General features: G+C 39.9%; 1 protein-coding gene across 4 annotated transcripts; it reads left to right on the plus strand.

Annotated features, from left to right (window-relative positions):
- The first annotated feature begins 410 nt into the window (after positions 1 to 410).
- LOC131927910 (innexin unc-9-like) lies at positions 411 to 22,106 on the plus strand. 4 transcript variants are annotated; one of them, XM_059283786.1, is made up of 5 exons: positions 411 to 495; positions 12,004 to 12,126; positions 14,780 to 14,961; positions 15,379 to 15,542; positions 17,300 to 22,106. In XM_059283786.1, exons 3-5 carry the CDS (start codon positions 14,784 to 14,786, stop codon positions 18,221 to 18,223), a joined length of 1,266 nt encoding a protein of 421 aa, XP_059139769.1. In that variant the 5' UTR covers positions 411 to 495; positions 12,004 to 12,126; positions 14,780 to 14,783; the 3' UTR covers positions 18,224 to 22,106. The 4 variants fall into 4 exon arrangements, with proteins under 4 accessions (XP_059139769.1, XP_059139771.1, XP_059139768.1 ...); XM_059283788.1 differs by lacking the exon at positions 411 to 495 and adding an exon at positions 3,249 to 3,268; XM_059283785.1 differs by lacking the exon at positions 411 to 495 and having other exon boundaries at positions 11,659 to 12,126.

Genomic DNA, 22,106 nt, shown 5'->3' on the forward strand with positions numbered 1-22,106 from the left:
ACTAATTGTATTATGTTGTATTTTCATTTAGGCCCCCCCCCCCCCTCCCCATATCCCATATCCCAGTACCCAGCCTCACACATCGTCTGCTGCTAGAGTGCTACGACCGAAATATTGTTGGATGTTGAACGACCCCAACTGGCCGCCACCGTGCACTTTGACCTTTGCGCCTGCTGCTCGCTGACCCGTTTCTTCAAGGAAAACATTTTTATTTTAGTGTCTAGCGAGTGGAGAGTTCCCACAGTGAGAATATAATCAACCTACCACGTCTGTAGAAATAAAGTTTAATTTTATCAAATGTTTTATTCAAGTTTTTTGAAAGAGTTTGGTCGCGTGAGGAATAATATCTAAAAATAGCCACTGACCTAGATTTGCAGGGTATCCTAAACAAAGAAGTGCTCACAGTGGTAGCCTGACGAAATGGCGCGCTGTGACAAGACAGACAGGAGGAAAGTTTAGCCGTTGTTTGTTTGGTCGTCTGCTGGCACAAAACATGTGAGTACTCAAAACACGTTCCACTCCATCACCTCGGGTTTTTGTTGCTTCATTTGTCTAGCTCTACTGTGTTTTTAACAAAAAGTCTAAATTAGATAAAAATCTTGATAAAAAAAAAGTTGAAACTTTTTTTAAAAATCTGTTTTATCTACAAAAGTATTGTGTGCTGTTTGACTCAGTTTGAGAAGAATGTTGTAGTTTCTAGTATTGATTGATAAAGTTTAAAGTTATCTTGGGTAAAGATTTGAACTTCTTATAATCACAAAACGTTTGTTTTAGCCATGTTATGTTAACTCAAAACATCGCCGTGTGGTGCTAAGTTAAGATGCTCACAACAACACAAGTACAATCAAATTATTGTAGCCCAAACTCATCTAAAGTGGGCTTTATCAGGCCCATCATCTGCTGAATCAACAATAGGCCCACGGAAAATATTTTGACGGTACTAATTTAATAAAGCAAGAACAGAAGTTTTGGTCGCTAGAAACTTATCACATGACCTTAACATTTGATTTACACATGGCTTAGGAATTTTTCTTAACCCAAATTTTTAAAAAGTGAGGGAAAAAGATGAAGCAATAAATGACTTTGATTGCGTCATATAAAAAGTGTTGTAAGATGCAAGAGGTGTGTCGACACCAAGTGTGTCATAACACGTGTGTTACAGCTTGGTGTGTCAGTGAGGGTGTGTACTGGCGTGTCAGTGAGGGTGTGTACTGGTGTGTCAGTGAGGGTGTGTACTGGTGTGTTTGTGAGGGTGTGTACTGGTGTGTCAGTGAGGGTGTGTACTGGTGTGTTTGTGAGGGTGTGTACTGGTGTGTCAGTGAGGGTGTGTACTGGTGTGTCAGGGAGGGTGTGTACTGGTGTGTCATCAAGTACACTTGTGTGTCAGTGAGGGTGTCTACTGGTGTGTCAGGGAGGGTGTGTACTGGTGTGTCATCAAGTACACTTGTGTATCATTGAATGGTGCCGGTGTTTCATCAGCTTTTTGGCGACGGGGGGGGGGGGGGAGGGTGTGAGTGGGTAGTTTACAGTGGGCACTCTGAGAATCGTGGTTCAAAGGGTTGGGTTCATGCTGAGGTCAAGCACCAACAGATTGGTGTAGGTCACACACCATCCATTGGTGGTAGGTCACACACCATCCATTGGTGTTAGGTCACACACCATCCGTTGATGGTAAGACATTCACTCCGCAGGAGGTGTGTCATTCAGTTAATAAACACACTCAGGTAGGTCACACACCACCCACCGGTGTACTTCACTCACCACCCACTGGTGTACTTTACTCACCACCCACTGTTGTACTTCACTCACCACCCTCTGTTGTACTTCACACACCACCCACTGGTGTACTTCACTCACCACCCTCTGGTGTACTTCACTCACCACCCTCTCAAGGTCGATCACACAGAGTTGATGGCCTACCATACACACCAAGGTAATTCTTGAGTTCCCTTGTTTCACCTGCCTACATGTCAGAGTTATATCTATTGACCAACAGCAGGGATTTGACTTAAAGCTGTGATTTGACTTAGAGCTGTGATTTGACTTAAAGCTGTGATTTGACTTAGAGCTGTGATTTGACTTACAGCTGTGAAATAAAATTAACCCACACATAAGAAAACAATGTGTTTCAAGTCAATGTTTCACAGCTGTTAATCAATATATAGACCTCGATGATGTGTGTAGTCAGGTTATGTGTGTTTTATATGTGTGTGATCTCTGTGTGGTGTCTGTATGTGTGGTGAATATGTTGCTCCATCCATCTGAACATGGTGTTGTGTCGCAGGAGTAGTGTGGTGGTAAGTGTGGTGTGTTATGTGTGGTAAGTGTGGTGTGGTAAATAGGGTGCTGCGTCTTTTTGAACCACTTACACGTCATGATTACTTTGATTTACTATGTACAAACTGGTTTTAACAGATCAATTACTTTATTGTGCAATAACCAACACGTCCAATAAATTTAATTAATTAATGAAATGTCTGTACAAGACGTGCAATATCTCCTTTTTTAGATTATAATAAAATTAACTAGGAACTAATTACACTATATTATACTAAATATAGTTTAAAAAACACTCCAGGTTGATCGAACAAAAAATTCTCCTGAATAAAATCCCCCAGTGTAAAACCTAGCCATTTTACAAGTATACCACATATGTTTATTCTGGATACGCTGTTGTGTTTTATTGTACACAATTTTCATTGCCTGCTCTAATTAATCCATGCAGGGGAAACAATCGTTGTTTCTTACAGCTTATTACTTCCCTTTATGGGCAGCTCATGAATAATGCTCATGACAACAACACTGGCTACACGCGTGTAGAGGTCGCCACTTAATAACACGGTCATTGTTGTCAGTGTTCCAAGTTACGTGGGGGGGGGGGGCGGTATAGAGGAGGTGGGGTGTAGAGGAGGTGGGGTGGGGGTGTAGGGAAGGTGGGGTGGGGGTGGCGTCCTCCACGCTAAATGTCAGCGGGAACTGTGTACAGCTTTAATGTTAACTAGGAGAACAGAAGGTCGAATGAGAGAAGAAGTAGCCAGCCACCTTGGGCGTTCTCTCTCTCCAACATTTAACCCCCACAGCGCCGGTTTATAAAAATTTAACCCTCGCAGCGCGGGGTTCCCTCTCAAGTAATTGCTTGCCGTGACGTCACGGTGTGAGTATTTTTTTTTTTTTTTTTGTTTACCTCAGGTTTGGTGCAGACATGCACGTCTCACCTGCGCTGATGGTGGGAACATTTTTTGTACAGGTAGATCGACCCCTGCAACAGGTGAGTGGGGGGAGATAACCTGGGAGAACTTTGGATGATTTGAGCAGACGTGGGGAGATGTGTTTACCAATGTTAAAACATCATGACTAATGTAACAAGTTTTCGACAGTTTTTTGTTGCACCTCCTCCATCACCCCACCCCCCTACTTCACCTTTCCCCACCCGTTACACCGCCTGCACTAGACAGGTTCATAACAATTCTAGTCCCAAGCACTTGATTAGACGGGGGTCTCTTGCTGACCCCAAGACCCCTAAAGCCTTTAGACTGGGGTCTCTTGATCATCCCAACACTCAAAAACCCATAAAACATTTAGACTGGGGTCTCTTATTGACCCCAACACGCTTTAAACTAGGGTCGTGTTAACCCCTAAAAGCTTAAGAAAACTGGGGTTGTGTTAACCATTGTACAATATGACTAGTGTGGACCCCTATATTTAGAACACTTGCCATCTATGGCTGTTACGTCATACACCTGTTTTTAGAGCTACCCGGCAATTTTCCCTCACCATATATTGTTGGACCAGATGTTACATCTAACATTGCTTAAACACAATACCACACACAAGCAAGAATCTTCATTAAACTTGTCGTTCTCACAGACGATATAGATCTCACATAATTTTAGGCCTTCAAGTCCAGTCCTTGTACACAATATTCACGTACACGGTTATACTACTGATATATGCTTTATATGTATGTATATGTCTACACACACCATCACCCTACGCTACACACACATCTACCCTACACCACACACACATCTACCCTAATCTATCCTGACCCACACTCTCATCTCCCCTGCCCTGAACTACGCCCACTACACCCTCCCCCACCATCTAGCTCTACTACACCCTCCCACAACAGGAAGACCCTTACCCCACCCCTACCAGAATTACCTTATCCCCCACCCACACCATCTAGCTCTACTACACCCTCCCACAACAGGAAGACACCCCACCCCTACTAGAATTACATCCCCTCCCCCCACCAGGAAGACACCAGGGATGGAGATATCTATTATCTGCGCTCACCACTCAAACCACGTGTGTAGTAATGGTATGATGTAGTACTCAGGTCATGACCTCCTGACCTTTTATCTGACCTATAAACCACATAAGAAATTGTTGGCCTGTATAATAACAGAACGAAAACATCGCGAGGCATATAATTTGTAAATCACACCACTCGTATCTCTCACAGTCCCAGCAGTCTAAACACGTGAGTTATCGGGGATTGCCGATCACGGTGTGACATCTTGCTCAGCTAATCGGTCGTTGCTATAAATAGCATGCTTTGAGGCTAGATTTTTTGGGTACTTTTTGTAGTTGCACGAGTTGAATAAAAATATTCTATTTAAAATTAAATGATTTTTGTTATAAAATTTAAATCAGTGTGTTTGGTCACAATAAGTAATTGCTAAATATAATTAATACGTGTTTTATAAGAAAAAAGATTTTTAATCTTATAAAAAAGCTTATTCTGGGTTCAGTAGAACTTAACTTGTGACATCATAGCTGTCACCAAACCGACAAGGTCACGGGTCGAACGTGACGCCGCAATGCCATTCACCTCTCCGCCAAGCGCCCTACACAAAAACCCGTGACGTCACACACACACCCGGCCTTATCGCCAAGTTTTCCTCGGCCTGACACGACCAAATAAAGACGAGAGAGAGTGTTTACGTCTGAGCGGTGACCTCTGACCCTGATATGTGAACTCGGCCGTACAAAGTCGCGGTGTCGCGTAAACACATGGTTGTCACGTGACCTTACATTGTTGCTGGTATGTTGACTACAACGCAATTTTAGTTGTTGGGTTGTAAACGCATTTAATTAAACACAACGTAAAATTGATGATAAACAGATAGGCTGTTAAGGTGAAAAAGTTATCTGGTAAAATATTTAAAAGAAAATAAAGTAAACAGCACGACTTTTTTCTTTTTGTTGAGTGGTACAAAGGTCGGTCAGGTCAAGTAATTAAGATAAGGTAATGAATCTCATTAATATAATCTTGATTGCGAGAAAGTTAAGCTAGTTATGCCGTGACCAGTTAATTAACTACAACAGGTAATATTTTTTTTTGTTCATTGTCGATTTTATTTTAACAGACCAGTGTAGTCTACAGGTCGTTAACCTGTGTAGTTTACAGGACAGAGACCTAGTTGGTCTACAGACCACAGACCTATGTAGTCTACAGAACACAGACCTATGTTGTCTACAGACCACAGACCTATGTAGTCTACAGACCACAGACCTATGTAGTCTACAGACCACAGACCTATGTAGTCTACAGACCACAGACCTATGTAGTCTACAGACCACAGACCTATGTAGTCTACAGACCACAGACCTATGTAGTCTACAGACCACAGACCTATGTAGTCTACAGACCACAGACCTATGTAGTCTACAGACCACAGACCTATGTAGTCTACAGACCACAGACCTATGTAGTCTACAGACCACAGACCTATGTAGTCTACAGGTCGTTAACCTATGTAGTTTACATGACACAGACCTATGTAGTCAACCGACCAAGACAACTGCTCATTCATATTAAATGTGTCCACGTTTGACGACAATCGCCCTATTTTATATTTGACTGTAATGTGTAAATTTTAGGGTAGGTTAGTCATGGGGGTGTTGGTTTCCTGCAGATGTCTGTATTGATGGGTAAATTTTAGGGTAAGTTTGTTGTGGGAGTGTTGGTGTACGGCAGATGTCTGTATTGGGTTAACCAATGAGCCGTGTCTGGTGACCCCCTACACCCGGGGGTGTGGGTGGTGACGTCACATCCTGTTCCGCTCTGTTGACCTGATGTGACGACAGTCCAACAAAACGTTTTGTCTGACTAACAGGCACGAACCTGTCTCATCAAACAAACACATGCGTGTAGGCTGTTGTACCAATGTTTGACACGACGTGGGGTGAAAACTGTGACCCGAGTTTCGACTTAAGATCATACATTTGTGTCTAATTATAGACGTCATCTGGATTCTGGTTTTCGTACAGTGACTTATTGCCCCACCACCACCCCCCCCCCCCCAACAGATGCATCAATATTGTGTTAACGCCCCTCCAATTCTTACATTAATACAGTGGGCGCTCCTCAAATTATTGGTGCTAGCACGCTACAAAGTTCTGTTAGTCGAGGCTATACAAGCACTTCTACGCCCCCGGCAACATCCTTATTCAACATTCCCTCCCCTCCCCCCGGCAACATCCTTATTCAACATTCCCTCCCCCCCCCCCCCCCCGGCAAACATCCTTATTCAACATTCCCCCCCCCCCCCCGGCAACATCCTTATTCAACATTCGCTCCCCCCCCCCCGGCAACATCCTTATTCAACATTCGCTCCCCCCCCCCCCCCCCCCCGGCAACATCCTTATTCAACATTCCCGACCTGCATATGTATGAGACGGGCATCACACCGTGAAGTGGTTTACACAGTGCAACCAGTAGCCAACCCTGGTCTCTGCCTTGTCTTATATTACACACATAGCTATGTGAGGGCTACACACATCAACACCATATCCATCTTACCACATCATCCATACTCCCTCACTGTCCATCCTCCTCACACCACACATCCCCCACTTTAACATCCGTACTCCCCACACAATGTATCCCCCACACCACCCATACACCCAACACAATGTATCCCCTCCCCACACCACCCTTACTCCCCACACCACCCATACTCCCCACACAGTGTATCCCCCACACCACCCATACACCCCACACAATGTATCCCCTCCCCACACCACCCTTACTCCCCACACCACCCATACTCCCCACACCACCCATACTCCCCACACAATGTATCCCCTCACACCACCCATACTCCCCACACAATGTATCCCCCACACCACCCATACACCCAACACAATGTATCCCCTCCCCACACCACCCTTACTCCCCACACCACCCATACTCCCCACACAGTGTATCCCCCACACCACCCATACTCCCCACACAATGTATCCCCTCCCCACACCACCCTTACTCCCCACACCACCCATACTCCCCACACCACCCATACTCCCCACACCACCCTTACTCCCCACACCACCCATACTCCCCACACAATGTATCCCCTCACACCACCCATACTCCCCACACAATGTATCCCCCACACCACACATACTCCCCACACAATGTATCCCCCACACCACCCATACTCCCCACACAATGTATCCCCCACACCACCCCTCCTCCCCATACCATCCATCTCACCGCCCCCCCCCCCAACCCATTCCATCACCAATCCTATCCGATGACTTCCCCTACCACTCCCACCCACACACTACCCTTAACTGTGTACACACCACCCACTACACACCTGTATCAACCCAACAAACCAACTCTCAGACGTACACAACACAACCCTGCATCTTTCTAGAACTTTCGATTTCTTGTAATGAAAACAAGATGATAACAGCTAGCCTAGCTCTAGCCTCGTCTGGTAGCAATATTGCGGCTGGCACTCAAGTACCTGATTACCCCCACCCATCCACCCGCCGCTCCCCCCTCCCCTCCACCCGACCCTCCACCCTCCCGCCATAACTAGTCTAATAAATGTTGATGAACTTTTCCAACTCAACTTGTCTCGGTTGTTGCGTGGTTTTATAATCTTCTGCCTTGAGGGAAAATTCGAAGCGCACAAAATAAACATCCGGTAACGGGAATTTTTTTTTCTCGCAGACGATAAAATAAATTGGAAGAAAATTGGAAAGTTGATGTAGGGTGTGTGATTGGCTTGAATGTTGGTGGCTGTAGGCATGTGGAATGATGACGTGGGGCTGTGTCACGTGTCATAATGAATTGATTGTTGTCTGAAACACGCCATGTGTTTATACTGACAGCGTCTAGTGACGTCACGGCGTTAAGTTGTATCTGATGGAGTCGTCTGCTGACAATGTAGGTCAGCAGAACTTGACGAACATTCCCTGGTTTCCCGGGGCTTATCTGATTCTGTTCATCTCTGGGACCAGCAGCAAATCTCACGCACACCCCACCCCCGTGACCCCCCCCCCCCCCCAACCACTCCCTACACCCCACGTCTACCATCAGTTAACTTCTTCCCTTTACCCGCGTTTAGGTTGGTTGAGTACATCTAGGCTGTATGGTAGCCTACTCGTTACATAGCTACGTGTAGCCTACTCGCTACAAAGCTACGTGTAGCCTACTCGCTACATAGCTACATGATCTAGGCAATGTGGTAGCCTACTCGCTACATGTAGCCTACTCGCTACATAGCTGCGTGTAGCCTACTCGCTACATGATCTAGGCAATGTGGTAGCCTACTCGCTACATGTAGCCTACTCGCTACATAGCTACGTGTAGCCTACTCGCTACATGATCTAGGCAATGTGGTAGCCTACTCGCTACATGTAGCCTAATCGCTACATAGATACGTGATATAGGCTGTATGGTAGCCTACTCGCTACATAGCTACGTGATCGACACTTTGTAACGTTAGGCCCAGCTAGTTGTAGTGCTAGTTAAGACGGGAGTGATGGTGAGGATGGTTAACTTATGAAGTTGTGGTTGACTTGACTGTGCGCATGACCAAACCACATCGTTCCCTGGTATGTGGTTGTTCCACATTTCTTACATCTCAAGTGTTGCATGTGGTTGTTCCACACTTCTCCCAACGCTGAAGTGCAGCATATCAACTAACTCTAACGATGTCTTGTGGTTGTACCACATCCCTCTTAACGATTACGTGACATGTGGTTGTACCACATCCCTCCTATCGACTACGTGTCATGTGGTTGTACCACATCCCCCACAACACCACCAGCTAAATGTTACGGAAATGTCGTGCCTCTATGTAAGACATATTTCTGGAGTGGCTCCAATGATTCGCCCTATGCATGCCACAAACTGTCAACTCCACTCTGGTAATCGCTTTCCTAAAGGTTGGAATGCTAATTTACCTCACCCCCCCCCCCCACACACACAAATCCACTCCCCCACCCCCATTCACACACTACTGTAAACGAATGTAGACACACACACACACAACAATGTGTCAATGGAAGTTGTTTTTCTTTTAATAAAAAAATGCTTTGATAACAACTGTGATTATTTAAATAAAGCAAACCAATTGTTTTAATTAACAAACATTTGAGTGGCTAACAGTGTTGTGTCTACAGGAAAGTATAGGGGGGGGGGAGGGCATGCATCTGTTGTCTACATTAAACTATTATGAGGGGGGGGATGCACCTGTTCTATACATTAAATACGTTTCTAACAGGCAGTTAAAAAAATTAAAACAATATCCACGTTTTACGTTTAAAAACAGGAACAAACGCAAGAAGGCAACAATTACCGAAATAAGTCAACTTTTCGAAACATGGGGAGTTTAGACAACTCTAGCCAACTTTTAGTTGCCCGTTAAATGTTAGTTTTAAGTCAATTTTAGTTGCCCGTTGATTGTTAGTCAATTTTAGTTGCCGTAAAATGTTAGTCAATTTTTAGTTGCCATAAAATGTCAGTTTTAACCTTTAGTTCCCATTGAACTTTCCTGTACTCCGATGCAATGACGCCATGTACACTACGCTAATAGTAAAAGACGTTTCCTCTACACTACAGCTAGTTGTACTTCCACCGCCCCTCACCCACCTCAACCTTTACACACAAAAACTGGCGTTGATTGTGTAATCGTGTTATTTGGTGTAGTGTTGAAGTCGTTTGACGTCTGGTGTAAGTTATTTGATGTTTGATGAGTGATGTGTGATGCATGTTGTTTGGTGTGTGTTGTATGTTGTTAGATGTATGATGTGTAATGTATGTTGTTTGATGTGTGTTGTGTGTTTTTGATGTGTGATGCATGTTGTTTGATGTGTGTTATATGTTCTTGATGTTTTTATATGTTGTATTATGTATGTTGTATGATGTGTAATGTATGTTGTTTGATGTGTGTTGTATGTTGTTTGTTGTATGATGTGTGATGTATGTTTTTGTGTGTGATGTATGTTGTTTGTTGTATGATGTGTGATGTATGTTTTTGTGTGTGATGTATGTTGTTTGGTGTGTGTTGTATGTTTTTGATGTTTTTTGTATGTTGTATTATGTATGTTGTATGATGCGTAATGTATGTTGTTTGATGTGTGCAGTATGTTATTTGATGACTGATGCAAATGTTTTGTGATGTGTATGTTGTGTACTTCTGTATGTCTGATTTGTGTTGTACCAAACATCTGTGTACACAATCTGACTGCTGTGTAAAAAGAAAAGTTCCCCTTCCAAACCTGACGATTTATGGGGCAAGTAGAGTTCACCTGTTTATGTAACCTCGGCATATGAAGGGATAGTGTGGTCATTATTATGCCCAGCCGCCTTTACTTTCCCTAACATCAGTTAGGTACCCATCAGTGCTGGGTGGACTCAGGGACGGTCTACTAACTTAAAACGGATTCGACTGCTGTTTACTGAAACAATAATATCAGCCAAATACTCTTAAAACCCCGGACATCCGCGCTAAAGATGTCAACCCCCCCCCCCCCCATGAATATCAGTAAATAGTACATTTTATGTCGATTGAGAATGACGGGAAGGGTCCTATTCTCAATCGACAAAATCGTAAAGAGGCTCAACAACATTGTAGTTGAGCTAATCATCAATACGCATGATGAGGGGATGCTTGTCGTCATTAAAGCTTACACTTACAACAACATATTTTATCCCGCTGTAACCAGGATTCAAATAATGTAGACTCTAGTGAGCTGATTGAGCTAAAACATTTTTAGCTGACTTGAGCTAAACGATCTCTGTTAGGTGGTGTGGTACAGGATTCAAGCAATGTAGTTGCGCTAACTTGAGCTAAATCTAAATTATTTCACCGCCTCTGTGAAGCGAGATACAGACGATAAAGTAAGGAATACATTCTATGACGGCTATATTAAAAATATAAATAGATGGCCTGACCTAGAAATAAATCTGACGTTTTTTTTTCCATCTTGGCAACAGATGTTCACCAGATCTATTTATATATTTAGCACTTCATCAAGTGCCAAAGATCGATTTTTTTTCTCAATTTACCATCATCTGTATGGGCTAAAAAGCTGGCATTTTAAAAATATAACCTAGTCTTGATTATGATATAGCTTTAATATTATGTACGTCATTTTAAACCTTTTTTTTTTTTTTTTGTATTTCGTTTAAATTGCCGATTCGACAATGTAAATTGTAATTTCCCAACACACCGCTCAGGGATACTAGCCTACACTGTCAAGAGATTTATGATAAGGAAGTTTACTCTCTACTTCCCTAGGCTTAGGCGGGCTTGCTGTGTCAATACACTATTTCCCCAGCACGTGAATGGGGCGTTGTCATGTGACTTACAGGCCACGTGACGTGTTAACCCGTGTTGTATCCCATGCCTAGCAGACGTGTTGTTCTGATTCGAGCGGACTTCTCTTGAGGGAGAGTTTAAATTAACAACCTTCAGTTTGCGTTACATAACTTTCAAAACAAACCTCCTGTGTAGATCTAGACTCTATGTGATTTAATAGAACAGTGTCTTTTCTATAGAAGCTGGATTTTATTTAGCGATAGAGATCTAATATAACTAGATCTATGATGTTACTAAGGTCCTAAGTTCAAAGTAAGAAGTTAGTATCCAGGCCTATGTGAGGCAAATCTAGGCTGGACTGGTTAGCACCGGAAGTTTTAAGGACGTCAAAGTAAGTTGTGGCCTAAAAATAGAATCACTTTTCTTCATTTAGCTGAGGCAAGAAGGATAGGTGGTGCGTCACACATGGTTGGCTACGGTTGTAGTAAAGTCAATGACTTCATTCACGGAAGCGCAAGGTGTACGCAATAACAGTTTGATTGTCATTTTTAAATAGGTGAGCAGTTTTTTTACTTTCATTTTAAAACGTTTTAATTTAGATCTAGATCTAGTAGTTTGTAGGATTTATATTTTAGAATCTAATTTAATTAGTCTAGGCCTAATATTAATAATTTAGTTAAATTTAGGCCTAGGCCTACCAATTTTTTTTTTAGATTTAATAATTTTATCCTAAGCCACGCTCTTTTTATCACTGGGGGGGGGGGGGGGGGTGTTCACCAGTGTCTGTCCTGATAATAGAATCTTCTTCTAAAAGAGGTTAGGCCTACTGGTTGTCAACTAAAATAACACATTGCTTGCTAATGTCAATCAATAACTAGATTCTAGATCTAGATCTATTAGCCTATTAGGCCTACTAACCCCATCCCTGATGAATGGCCTAACCGCTAACCCCAACCCTAGTCCTACCATACGCCCTAGTTTCAACTTAGAATTTAATTTATAACCACAAAACTAGTCGAGACTACAATATTATTAATATTAACAACCTAACACACCTGTTTTTGAGAGAGTCTATTTTCGGACATCGGTATTTCATCAGAAAAAATCATATGGTTGGTAGTGCATTAGGGTGGGATACTTAGGGTAGCGGATAGATTGGACTTTTAGATCTAGATTTTTCTAGATCTAGACTAGATGATCTAGATCTAGTAGAATCTAGATGTAGTCGACAAAGGGCAGGTCTATTGATTGTATTCAATGTTTATTTAAGATATGCCAGTGTATGTCCGATAACACGAGACTAGCTAGACTATAAGCCCTAATGCGTGGACTAATTACTAATTAATATAGAGATCCATGATTACTGGATGTGTATTGCCATTTCAACACGCCTCCCCCTACACTCTACTGTACTACACCCAAATCTGCTACCATCACCTGTGACGTCAGCCCAATAGCTTCAATAAGCTTGACTGACGCAAGGGGTCAGTTAAAGTTCACAAAGTTGTTCCATTCCTTCTCTAAGTAAAAGTGGTCAGGTACATTGATCCTTTGTGTTAGCCTATGGTCAAGTGTGTTGATCCTCTGTTAGCCTATGGTCAAGTGTGTTGATCCTCTGTTAGCCTATGGTCAAGTGTGTTGATCCTCTGTTAGCCTATGGTCAAGTTGTTGATCCTCTGTTAGCCTATGGTCAAGTGTGTTGATCCTCTCAAATAAAGTTGATCTGAGATTGTTAAAGGTACTTAAATTTAAGTTCATGTTTCCATCTCAAGTTGATTCTTGTTGTTCATATCCCATCAAACTTGAATCTATTTTGTTCTCTGTGTTCACCTAATCAGAAGGTTCCAGATTGTACAGAAGTTTGTAGTAGTAGGGCCCTATACCTAACATTCATTTGGACTTTCAGCTTTAAAATCTGGCTAAAACTCCACAGCCTAATTTTTGTGTGGCCTAATCTATAAATTAATACAGAAACATTGCTAAATCATTGCATTTCATAATAATAATACTTGTATGTCCACATAAGGACTGTTACATCAGTTGTGAGAGATTTTATTCTGAGTTTATCTGATTATATGTCTTATGCTTTAAGACAATGACATATTACATACGCCAGATGTTTTTGGAAGTGGTATATTGTTAGGTTATGTGGTTCTGAGCCTTAATATAATTTCAGGCATGAATAATATGACATGAATGTGTTTTCAACATTGGTATTATATGTGATTTTGTGTCCTATTATATTATTTAGATTTATATGTGGATCTGCTAATGCTAAGGCATCATGGCAAAACATTATTACAATTTAATTCTACCAAGTGCTTAATATAGAAATGTTAAGGAAAAAAAAATTAAAGTTAAAGCCTTGTTGTGAACATTTTTGAAAATGAAATGTGGAGTTAAAACAATCTGGTTCTAGAGAGGTAATGTGAAACTCTAAACCTAAAAGCATTGGCTAATCCATGACAGATGTTGGCATGTTCATTGCACTCCTCCCCCACACACCCACACCACACACTTATTTCCACTTTACATTAGTTATAACATTTCAGTGAATTCAAGTGGAATTTTTTTCTCCCCATAGTTTTAAACATGTTCGTATGCAGCTGCTAGAGGTATTAGTGCCAACATTCTGTTTTAATCATTCTGTATTTGACACCTTAATAATTAACTGCATTTTGTTTATGTCATTTTAAAGGTAACATGTTTTGTACAATGTACAGTACATGCTTTTTGTTTTCTGAATATTTTGTCATTAATTGAGTTCGGTGTTTGGAATTTTGGATGATCACATGTGTGATATTTTGGTAGACCATGCTAAGTTACAATATTAATATGTTTTGCTTATACTTCAAGTTGTGGTTGCACATCCAGTTTTATTGATAGTTGTTTTTTGTTTATATGTCATTGTTTGGTCATACATCCAGTTATGTTGATACCTCATAATGTGATGGGTGTAGTACAGATATATATATATATATATATATATATATATATATATATATATATATATATATATATATATATATATATATATATATGGCCCCATGTGTTGGGCATAGAAGAGAAATTATGATGATTTGACTTGATATATGAAACCCAATGTCTCTAGGGCACAAAAGGGAAAAGATAATGATGATGACTTGAAGTATTTTTCACTAAAGAAAAACCAGATGATGACTTTATATACTCTGGTGTTGTTTCCACAGCAGAATGTCTTTACTTGGGTTTGCCAGCTGGTCAAGGATCCAGGGGAGCAAAGATGACGACTGGGCAGACAGAGTTAGTCATCTTTGGACAGTTGTCCTCTTGGTTTGTTTCACCATACTGGTCAGTTCTGCCCAGTATGTGGGAGACCCCATCCAGTGTTGGTGTCCTGCTCAGTTTACAGGTATGTGGGGGCTTGTTAGTTGATTATCTCAGTTTACAGTAGGTGGGGCTTGTTTGTTGATTATCTCAGTTCACAGGTAGGTGGGGCTTATTTGTTGATTATGTCAGTTTTACAGGTAAGTGGGGGCTGTTTGTTGATTATGTCAGTTTTACAGGTAGGTGGGGGCTTGTTAGTTGATTATCTCAGTTTAACAGGTAAGGGGATGGGGGCTGTTTGTTGATTATCTTAGTTTAATAGGTAGGTGGGGGCTGTTTGTTGATTATCTTAGTTTAATAGGTAGGTGGGGCTTTTTTGTTGATAATCTGTTTTTTCAAGGTATTTTCAAGACTATTTTTAAACTAGTTTTATAATTCTATTATTTTAATTGTAATCATAAAGATAATTTTAATTTTATGTAAAACACTTCGACCAATGTAGGTTCGTATGTGAGCTATACGAAGAATATTTGCTGGATCAGCAACACGTACTACGTGCCCATAGACGATGCCATCCCAGCCAACATACACCTGAGACAGGAGAAAGAGATCAGCTACTACCAGTGGGTCCCCATCATCTTCTTGTTTCAGGCTCTCATGTTTAAGGTAATATTTTGTAATGTATCACACATCTTAGGTTCTTAAATCTCACATCAGAGGTTCTTATATCACATATCAGAAATGTTTATAATTTACCACACATCAGGCGTTCTTATTTCACAGAGGTTCTTATATCATATATCTGATGTTCTTATATCACATATCAAAGGTTCTTATATCACATATGTTATATTTGAATTATCAGAACAGAATGTTCCAACAGATGTGCAGTTAAATGAAACATGGTTACAAATTTTACTTTAAACATCGTTAGCTGCCTACATTTAATGCACAACTCTCCTTTCTGACGATATCATTATAAATGTTTTTACAAATGTTAGCTGTTTGTACTTAGGTTTATGACTATGCTTATCACCCTTATGTTTATACTGAGCGTGTTTTAGAGTTATTCAGCGTATTTATTACAAGTTTTATATATGGGTATGTTAATGGTTGTACCAGGCTAAATAAACTTACTGTCTCTTGCAAACCTGCAGTTAAGTTTTTTATCTCTAGAGATTAGCTTTGACAATAAAATGGCAAAGAAATCATTATTAAAAAAGTGTATTTGTTGCATGTTTCAACAAAAATTGTTTCATTTCCCGTTTTCTGCTATTGAAGTTTTGATAATGATTCTCTTTGTTCCCTAAATTACCTTAAAATTGCTAAAATTCATTGCAGCTATAAATTTATTGCTTGCTTCATGCAGCATAGCCGAGCATAATGTCATTTTTACTAAACAGTAAAATGAACTGAACATTATATCATAACTGCTAGCCAAAGTAAACCTGTTTTTTCTCTCGCCCAGCTCCCAACCTACCCACTAGCCTAGGTAAACCTGTTTTTTCTCTCACCCAACCCTTAACCTACCCACTAGGCTAATTAAACCTGTTTTTTCTCTCGCCCAGCTCCCAACCTACCCACTAGCCTAGGTAAACCTGTTTTTTCTCTCACCCAACCCTTAACCTACCCACTAGGCTAAGTAAACCTGTTTTTTCTCTCGCCCAGCTCCCAACCTATCCACTAGCCTATTTAAACCTGTTTTTTCTCTTGCCCAACCCCCAACCTACCCACTAGCCTAAATAAACCTGTTTTTTCTCTCGCCCAGCTCCCCCACCTATCCACTAGCCTAAGTAAACCTGTTTTTTCTCTTGCCCAACCCCCAACCTACCCACTAGCCTAAATAAACCTGTTTTTTCTCTCACCCAACCCTTAACCTACCCACTAGCCTAAGTAAACCCCTGTTTTTTCTCTCGCCCAGCTCCCAACCTACCCACTAGCCTATTTAAACCTGTTTTTTCTCTTGCCCAACCCCCAACCTACCCACTAGCCTAAATAAACCTGTTTTTTCTCTCGCCCAGCTCCCAACCTACCCACTAGCCTATTTAAACCTGTTTTTTCTCTTGCCCAACCCCCAACCTACCCACTAGCCTAAATAAACCTGTTTTTTCTCTTGTCTACCCCCAACCTACCCACTAGCCTAAGTAAACCTGTTTTTTCTCTCCTCCAGCTCCCCAACCTACCCACTAGCCTAAGTAAACCTGTTTTTTCTCTCGCCCAGCCCCCAACCTACCCACTAGCCTAATTAAACCTGTTTTTTCTCTTGCCCAGCTGCCCAACCTACCCACTAGCCTAAATAAACCTGTTTTTTCTCTCGCCCAGCTCCCAACCTACCCAGTAGCCTAATTAAACCTGTTTTTTCTCTCGCCCAGCTCCCCAACCTACCCACTAGCCTAATTAAACCTGTTTTTTCTCTCGCCCAGCTCCCCAACCTGATCTGGAAGATGCTGAATGACACAGGTGGACTGAACATGGACCGCCTGATCTCAATGGCAGAGAGCACCCAGCTGGGTAAGCCTGAGGACCGGGACAAGATCATCTACCAGGTGGCCAAGTACCTGGACAGGTGGCTCAAGGCACACCGCCAGTACCACTACAACCTGCTGGTCCGCATCCGCCAGAGGTTCTCAAACGTCTTCTGTTTCTGGTTCGCCAAGCGTGACGGCAGGTTCTTGACTGGGTTTTACCTGTTCATTAAGCTCCTCTATGTGGCCAACATCGTGTTTCAGTTTTTTATCCTGAATGTGTTTCTGTCCATGGATTACAGTGTCTACGGCATTGAGGTCCTACAGAGTCTGATACAGACTGGTGAGTTCAAGGACTCTCCGAGGTTCCCGCGCGTGACCTTGTGTGACTTTGAGATACGTCAGCTGGCCAATGTCCAGAGGTACACCGTGCAGTGCGTGCTTCCAATTAATTTGTTTAACGAGAAGATTTTCATCTTCTTGTGGTTCTGGTACCTTCTAGTGGCTGTCCTCACCGTAGGAAATTATCTCTCCTGGCTGTACCAAGTCCTGTTTGCCAGCAACCGCTATCACTACATTAAAAAATATTTGAAAATCGGGGACAACATCCGCAACAAAAATGACGCCAAATTCGCCAGGAAGTTTGCGGATGAATATCTGAGAGATGACGGAATATTTGTACTTAAAATTGTGGCTAAAAACTCATCGGAGCTGGTGCTGAGTGATTTAGTCAACCACATGTGGAGTCTGTTCAAGGACAACCCACACACCACCATGCCTAATGAGAAGAGGCAGCGTGAGGCAAGGACCAATGGGAAACTGCCTGTGTCCACGCTGGAGCTGGACCCTGATGAGTTGAAGGAAATGAACCACCATCACTGATATACATGGGAAACTTTCACAGAGTGGATTGTGAGATAGGATTAACTCGTGGTGATGCAGACTAAAAAATTAGGATTTATATACAATTAAATAATTGTTATGGTAGAAATGTCCAGGATTTATATAAAATTGAGATTTTCTAATTTGAATTGCTCAAATATGACAAGGCCTTAAATTTATTGAAGCATTTAATTATTTACCCAGTAACTTACCTGTCTCTCTAATTGCCATTAGAGGTAGGCTATATCTTTCTGCCTTCTGTCCTTAAAATTTTACCTTTTTGCCCTCTGCCTTACAAACTCTAACACTGCTGCCATCTTATGCCAATCTATCTAAAGCTATATTTGATACATGTTTTATCCATTCTACTACCATAAATAACTTATCTGGGATAAAGTATTTCACCAGCAGTTACTGCCCCTGTTTATAACCTGTTGAGCCATCTCAGGAGAAATGTTTTGCTGTAATAATTTTTTCTTTTCTGTACATGAGTGTCTTGTTTTTTATGTAATACTTTTTTTTTTATAACTTGTTTTGCTGTGTGCATATTTATTTCTTCTTTAACTTACTCATTCTTTCTTAGCTACGGTGTGCATGCATTTTTTCTGTTGTTATTTGTTTAAGTCTTCTCTCTTCTGTATGCATAAATATCTCATTGCCAATTAATTCTATAGAATCTTGACATTAATATTGTAATGATGTGTATTTTGTTAAAATGTTGTTGATGATGGGACCAAACCATTGTTGCATTTCCTGTATTTACAACTTCTTGACTTACAACGAAACAGAAGGCTTACACCACAACATAGAGTAACTTTGATTGGCCAGCAAATAACAAGCAGCTTTAGTGTGGATGTATGTAAAACAATGCTCATAATCCAAATAATAATCCATTTATTTTTGTTAGTTACACAAGCTGGACTGGGATACCCTTACTTTGGCTTTATGAAATTCTGCTATTTGCAGCTTACAGTTGTGTGCATCTTTAAAATAGTATTTGTATACTTACTAGGCTCTTTTCTACAGTAAGCAATATGCCGATTTATGTGCAGAATTTAACTTTTGAAATTATTTAATTACGAGCTGACCCGCGGCGTAGCATTCGCCGCTATCTAGTATATTTTCTACTTATCAACAATTCATAATTTGTGAATTCAACACTACCCCCCACACCCCGCCCAGTGTAAGCAGCAGTTTACGGACGACAATGAAAATGTCAAGTAGAACTTATTATCTTAGTTTCATATTGTTTAAAAACTAAATTATCTGCCCCTAAGAGAATTATATATAGATTACTTGATACAATAATTTACCCAGGTTAGGTTTATGACACTTGAGTGCTATCAGTTCATCTGTGTGTTAACCCTTTACAGTCCTATGCACCTTAGATTTTCCTTAGTGATTCAGTCTGATACCCCAGACTTAAGGTTTTAATTTAATTTCAATTTATTCAATAACGGTAACAATAGTAGTTGAAATAATAGTAGAGGTCTATCAATAGCATTTCCATTTATGCTTTGTAACTTAAATCTTAATGGCAATGAGATTCTGAATATACCAACAGAAAAAGGAAATATTTATATTTCGCTGCTCTGTCACTAGCTGCTCATTTTTATGAATTTTTTTTTTAAAAGAATTTTTGTTTTTAAATGACAGGCTATCATAATCAAGTGTCTGCTGTTGAGTGGGGTTTTGATTATATTGTAACAAATCGAAATTAAGTAATTAAATTACTTTACCCTATAATCTAATAGATTATTGGATAGTTGCACCTTGAAAATCAACTGCAAGACCTGGACAGTAGGTTGCTTATACATTAGACCCCTCTTTTCACAAAGCTGAAGAGCGAGTCACTATAAAAAATATTAGGTACATTATATAGTTCCTGAGACTAGATTGACATTTTTAAAAACATTTTAGCATTTTAATTGAAATAATAGTAAAAGCTGTGTTGTTGTTTATTTTACTCTTTTCTGGGTTTATTATTATTTTTAACTTACAAAAAAAAATTTTTTTTCAATAAAATTATTTTAAAAAGAGTCATGGTAGAAAATAAGTTGTCTTCTCACTCTGCCATGTGTGAAGTAAAATAGTTTTAGTGTTTAGACTGTAGGGGGTTAATTTAAAACTTCTAGAATTTTCAATAGTTTTTTACAGGAGCTGGTATATAGTCATTTATCTTGATTGGGACACAAGTGACCAAGCTCTAACTCTAATTTTTCTAAAAGTTTTTGCTCGTCTACTTACAAATAAGTGAGAAGCTTTGTGTATTACTATTTTTACTTATTTTTTCTTTATTCCATGCTATACTATGGGTTACAATCAACAGCACAAAACTTCAATACAATAAAATTAATTGTATTAGCAATTATGCATGAGTAAATGGTGCTAATCTAATGCCTTAATCAAATAATTTTGTACTAATTTACCTCTGCTATTGCAGACCAATGTCAAGCTATAATTACTCTCTGTAACTCAGATTTAGCCTTACATTATCCTAATCATGCATTATAATTTAGTTTATATGCAGTGCCATTATTTTAGCTGCAGCATGTTTTCAACATATATTTACATTGCAAATCCAGGCATTATTGGTCTAAATTTTAACATGAACATGTTCCACTGCCAAGATAGGCATTAATACTTTTTTTTTTACTTGATTTCTGATTTGACACCATTTTATGTTTGTGAACAAGCTAGTCACATTTAGTGTCCTATTTTATTTATTGCATGGGATAAATGGGACCATTTGTTGTCATTTGATTTGATGTTGATTATTTTACAACTTTGCCAGTTCTCATTGTTTTAATCATTCATTTGAAATTTTAATACAATCACAATTATAACATTTTTTTCATAATTCTTTACATCTTGTATATATTTTCTTTCTGAAATCGTTACAATGATGTTTGTTTTGCTATAGTATGGTTCATATGGATGTTTTGTATGTAAAGTACATCAATTGGTTTTGTGTAGATTTTTTTTCAACTCTCTGGCTTCTATGATAACAGTGTATTTTTTAGTTCACAAAACATTGAAATAATAGACACAATGGGAATAATTTTAAAATGCTGAAAAAGATTTCATATCATTATCAGCCTATTCAAGGTATTTATTCTAGTTCAAGTTGCAAATAAGTTACACTAATATTTTTAGGTGGTGTCGCGGTTTTATTTTTTTAAATAAATGTTTGCTAGGGATGTTGGCTACATAGGTTTAATTAACAATCATTTTTAAACTACCATTTCCCTGTACTGATGTAAAGTTTAACCAACCATTTCCCTGTAATGAAGTAAAGTTTAGCCTACCATTTTCCTGTACTAAAGTTTAACCTACCATTTCCCTGTAATGAAGTAAAGTTTAGCCTACCATTTTCCTGTACTAAAGTTTAACCTACCATTTCCCTGTACTAAAGTTCAACCTACCATTTCCCTGTACTGATGTAAAGTTTAACATGTAATTTCCCTGAACTGATGTAAGGATATTTTATTTGACCAGGTAGCCATGTATAGAATGCTTTTACTTTTTGTAAAACTGGAGATATCTATTTTCTTTATGTCTTAATGTTGTATACAACAACGATTAGTCAATATGGCATATTTTTGTTATAACTATACTGAGGTTATTATCTATTGACAATTAATTTTTGTTTATTTTTAACTAAAAATTTCCTTCTGTTGTTTCTGTAAAAGTAGTTACAATGTTGGCTTACAGATTCCCAATTTGTTGCACAAATGTATTTGGTGGATGGGTACAGTAACCGTAGCATTCCATCAGTTGAATCTTCCAGACGGTTAGCACAAAAAAAAACAATACTCAAGTTCTACACAACACAAAGACTAGATATTTTAAAACACAATGGGATTGGGATGTTTCTTAAAAA

Source organism: Physella acuta, unplaced genomic scaffold (assembly GCF_028476545.2).
Source record: "Physella acuta isolate Inbredline_101_S28 unplaced genomic scaffold, ASM2847654v3 ptg001446l, whole genome shotgun sequence".
Classification (NCBI taxonomy): domain Eukaryota; kingdom Metazoa; phylum Mollusca; class Gastropoda; family Physidae; genus Physella; species Physella acuta.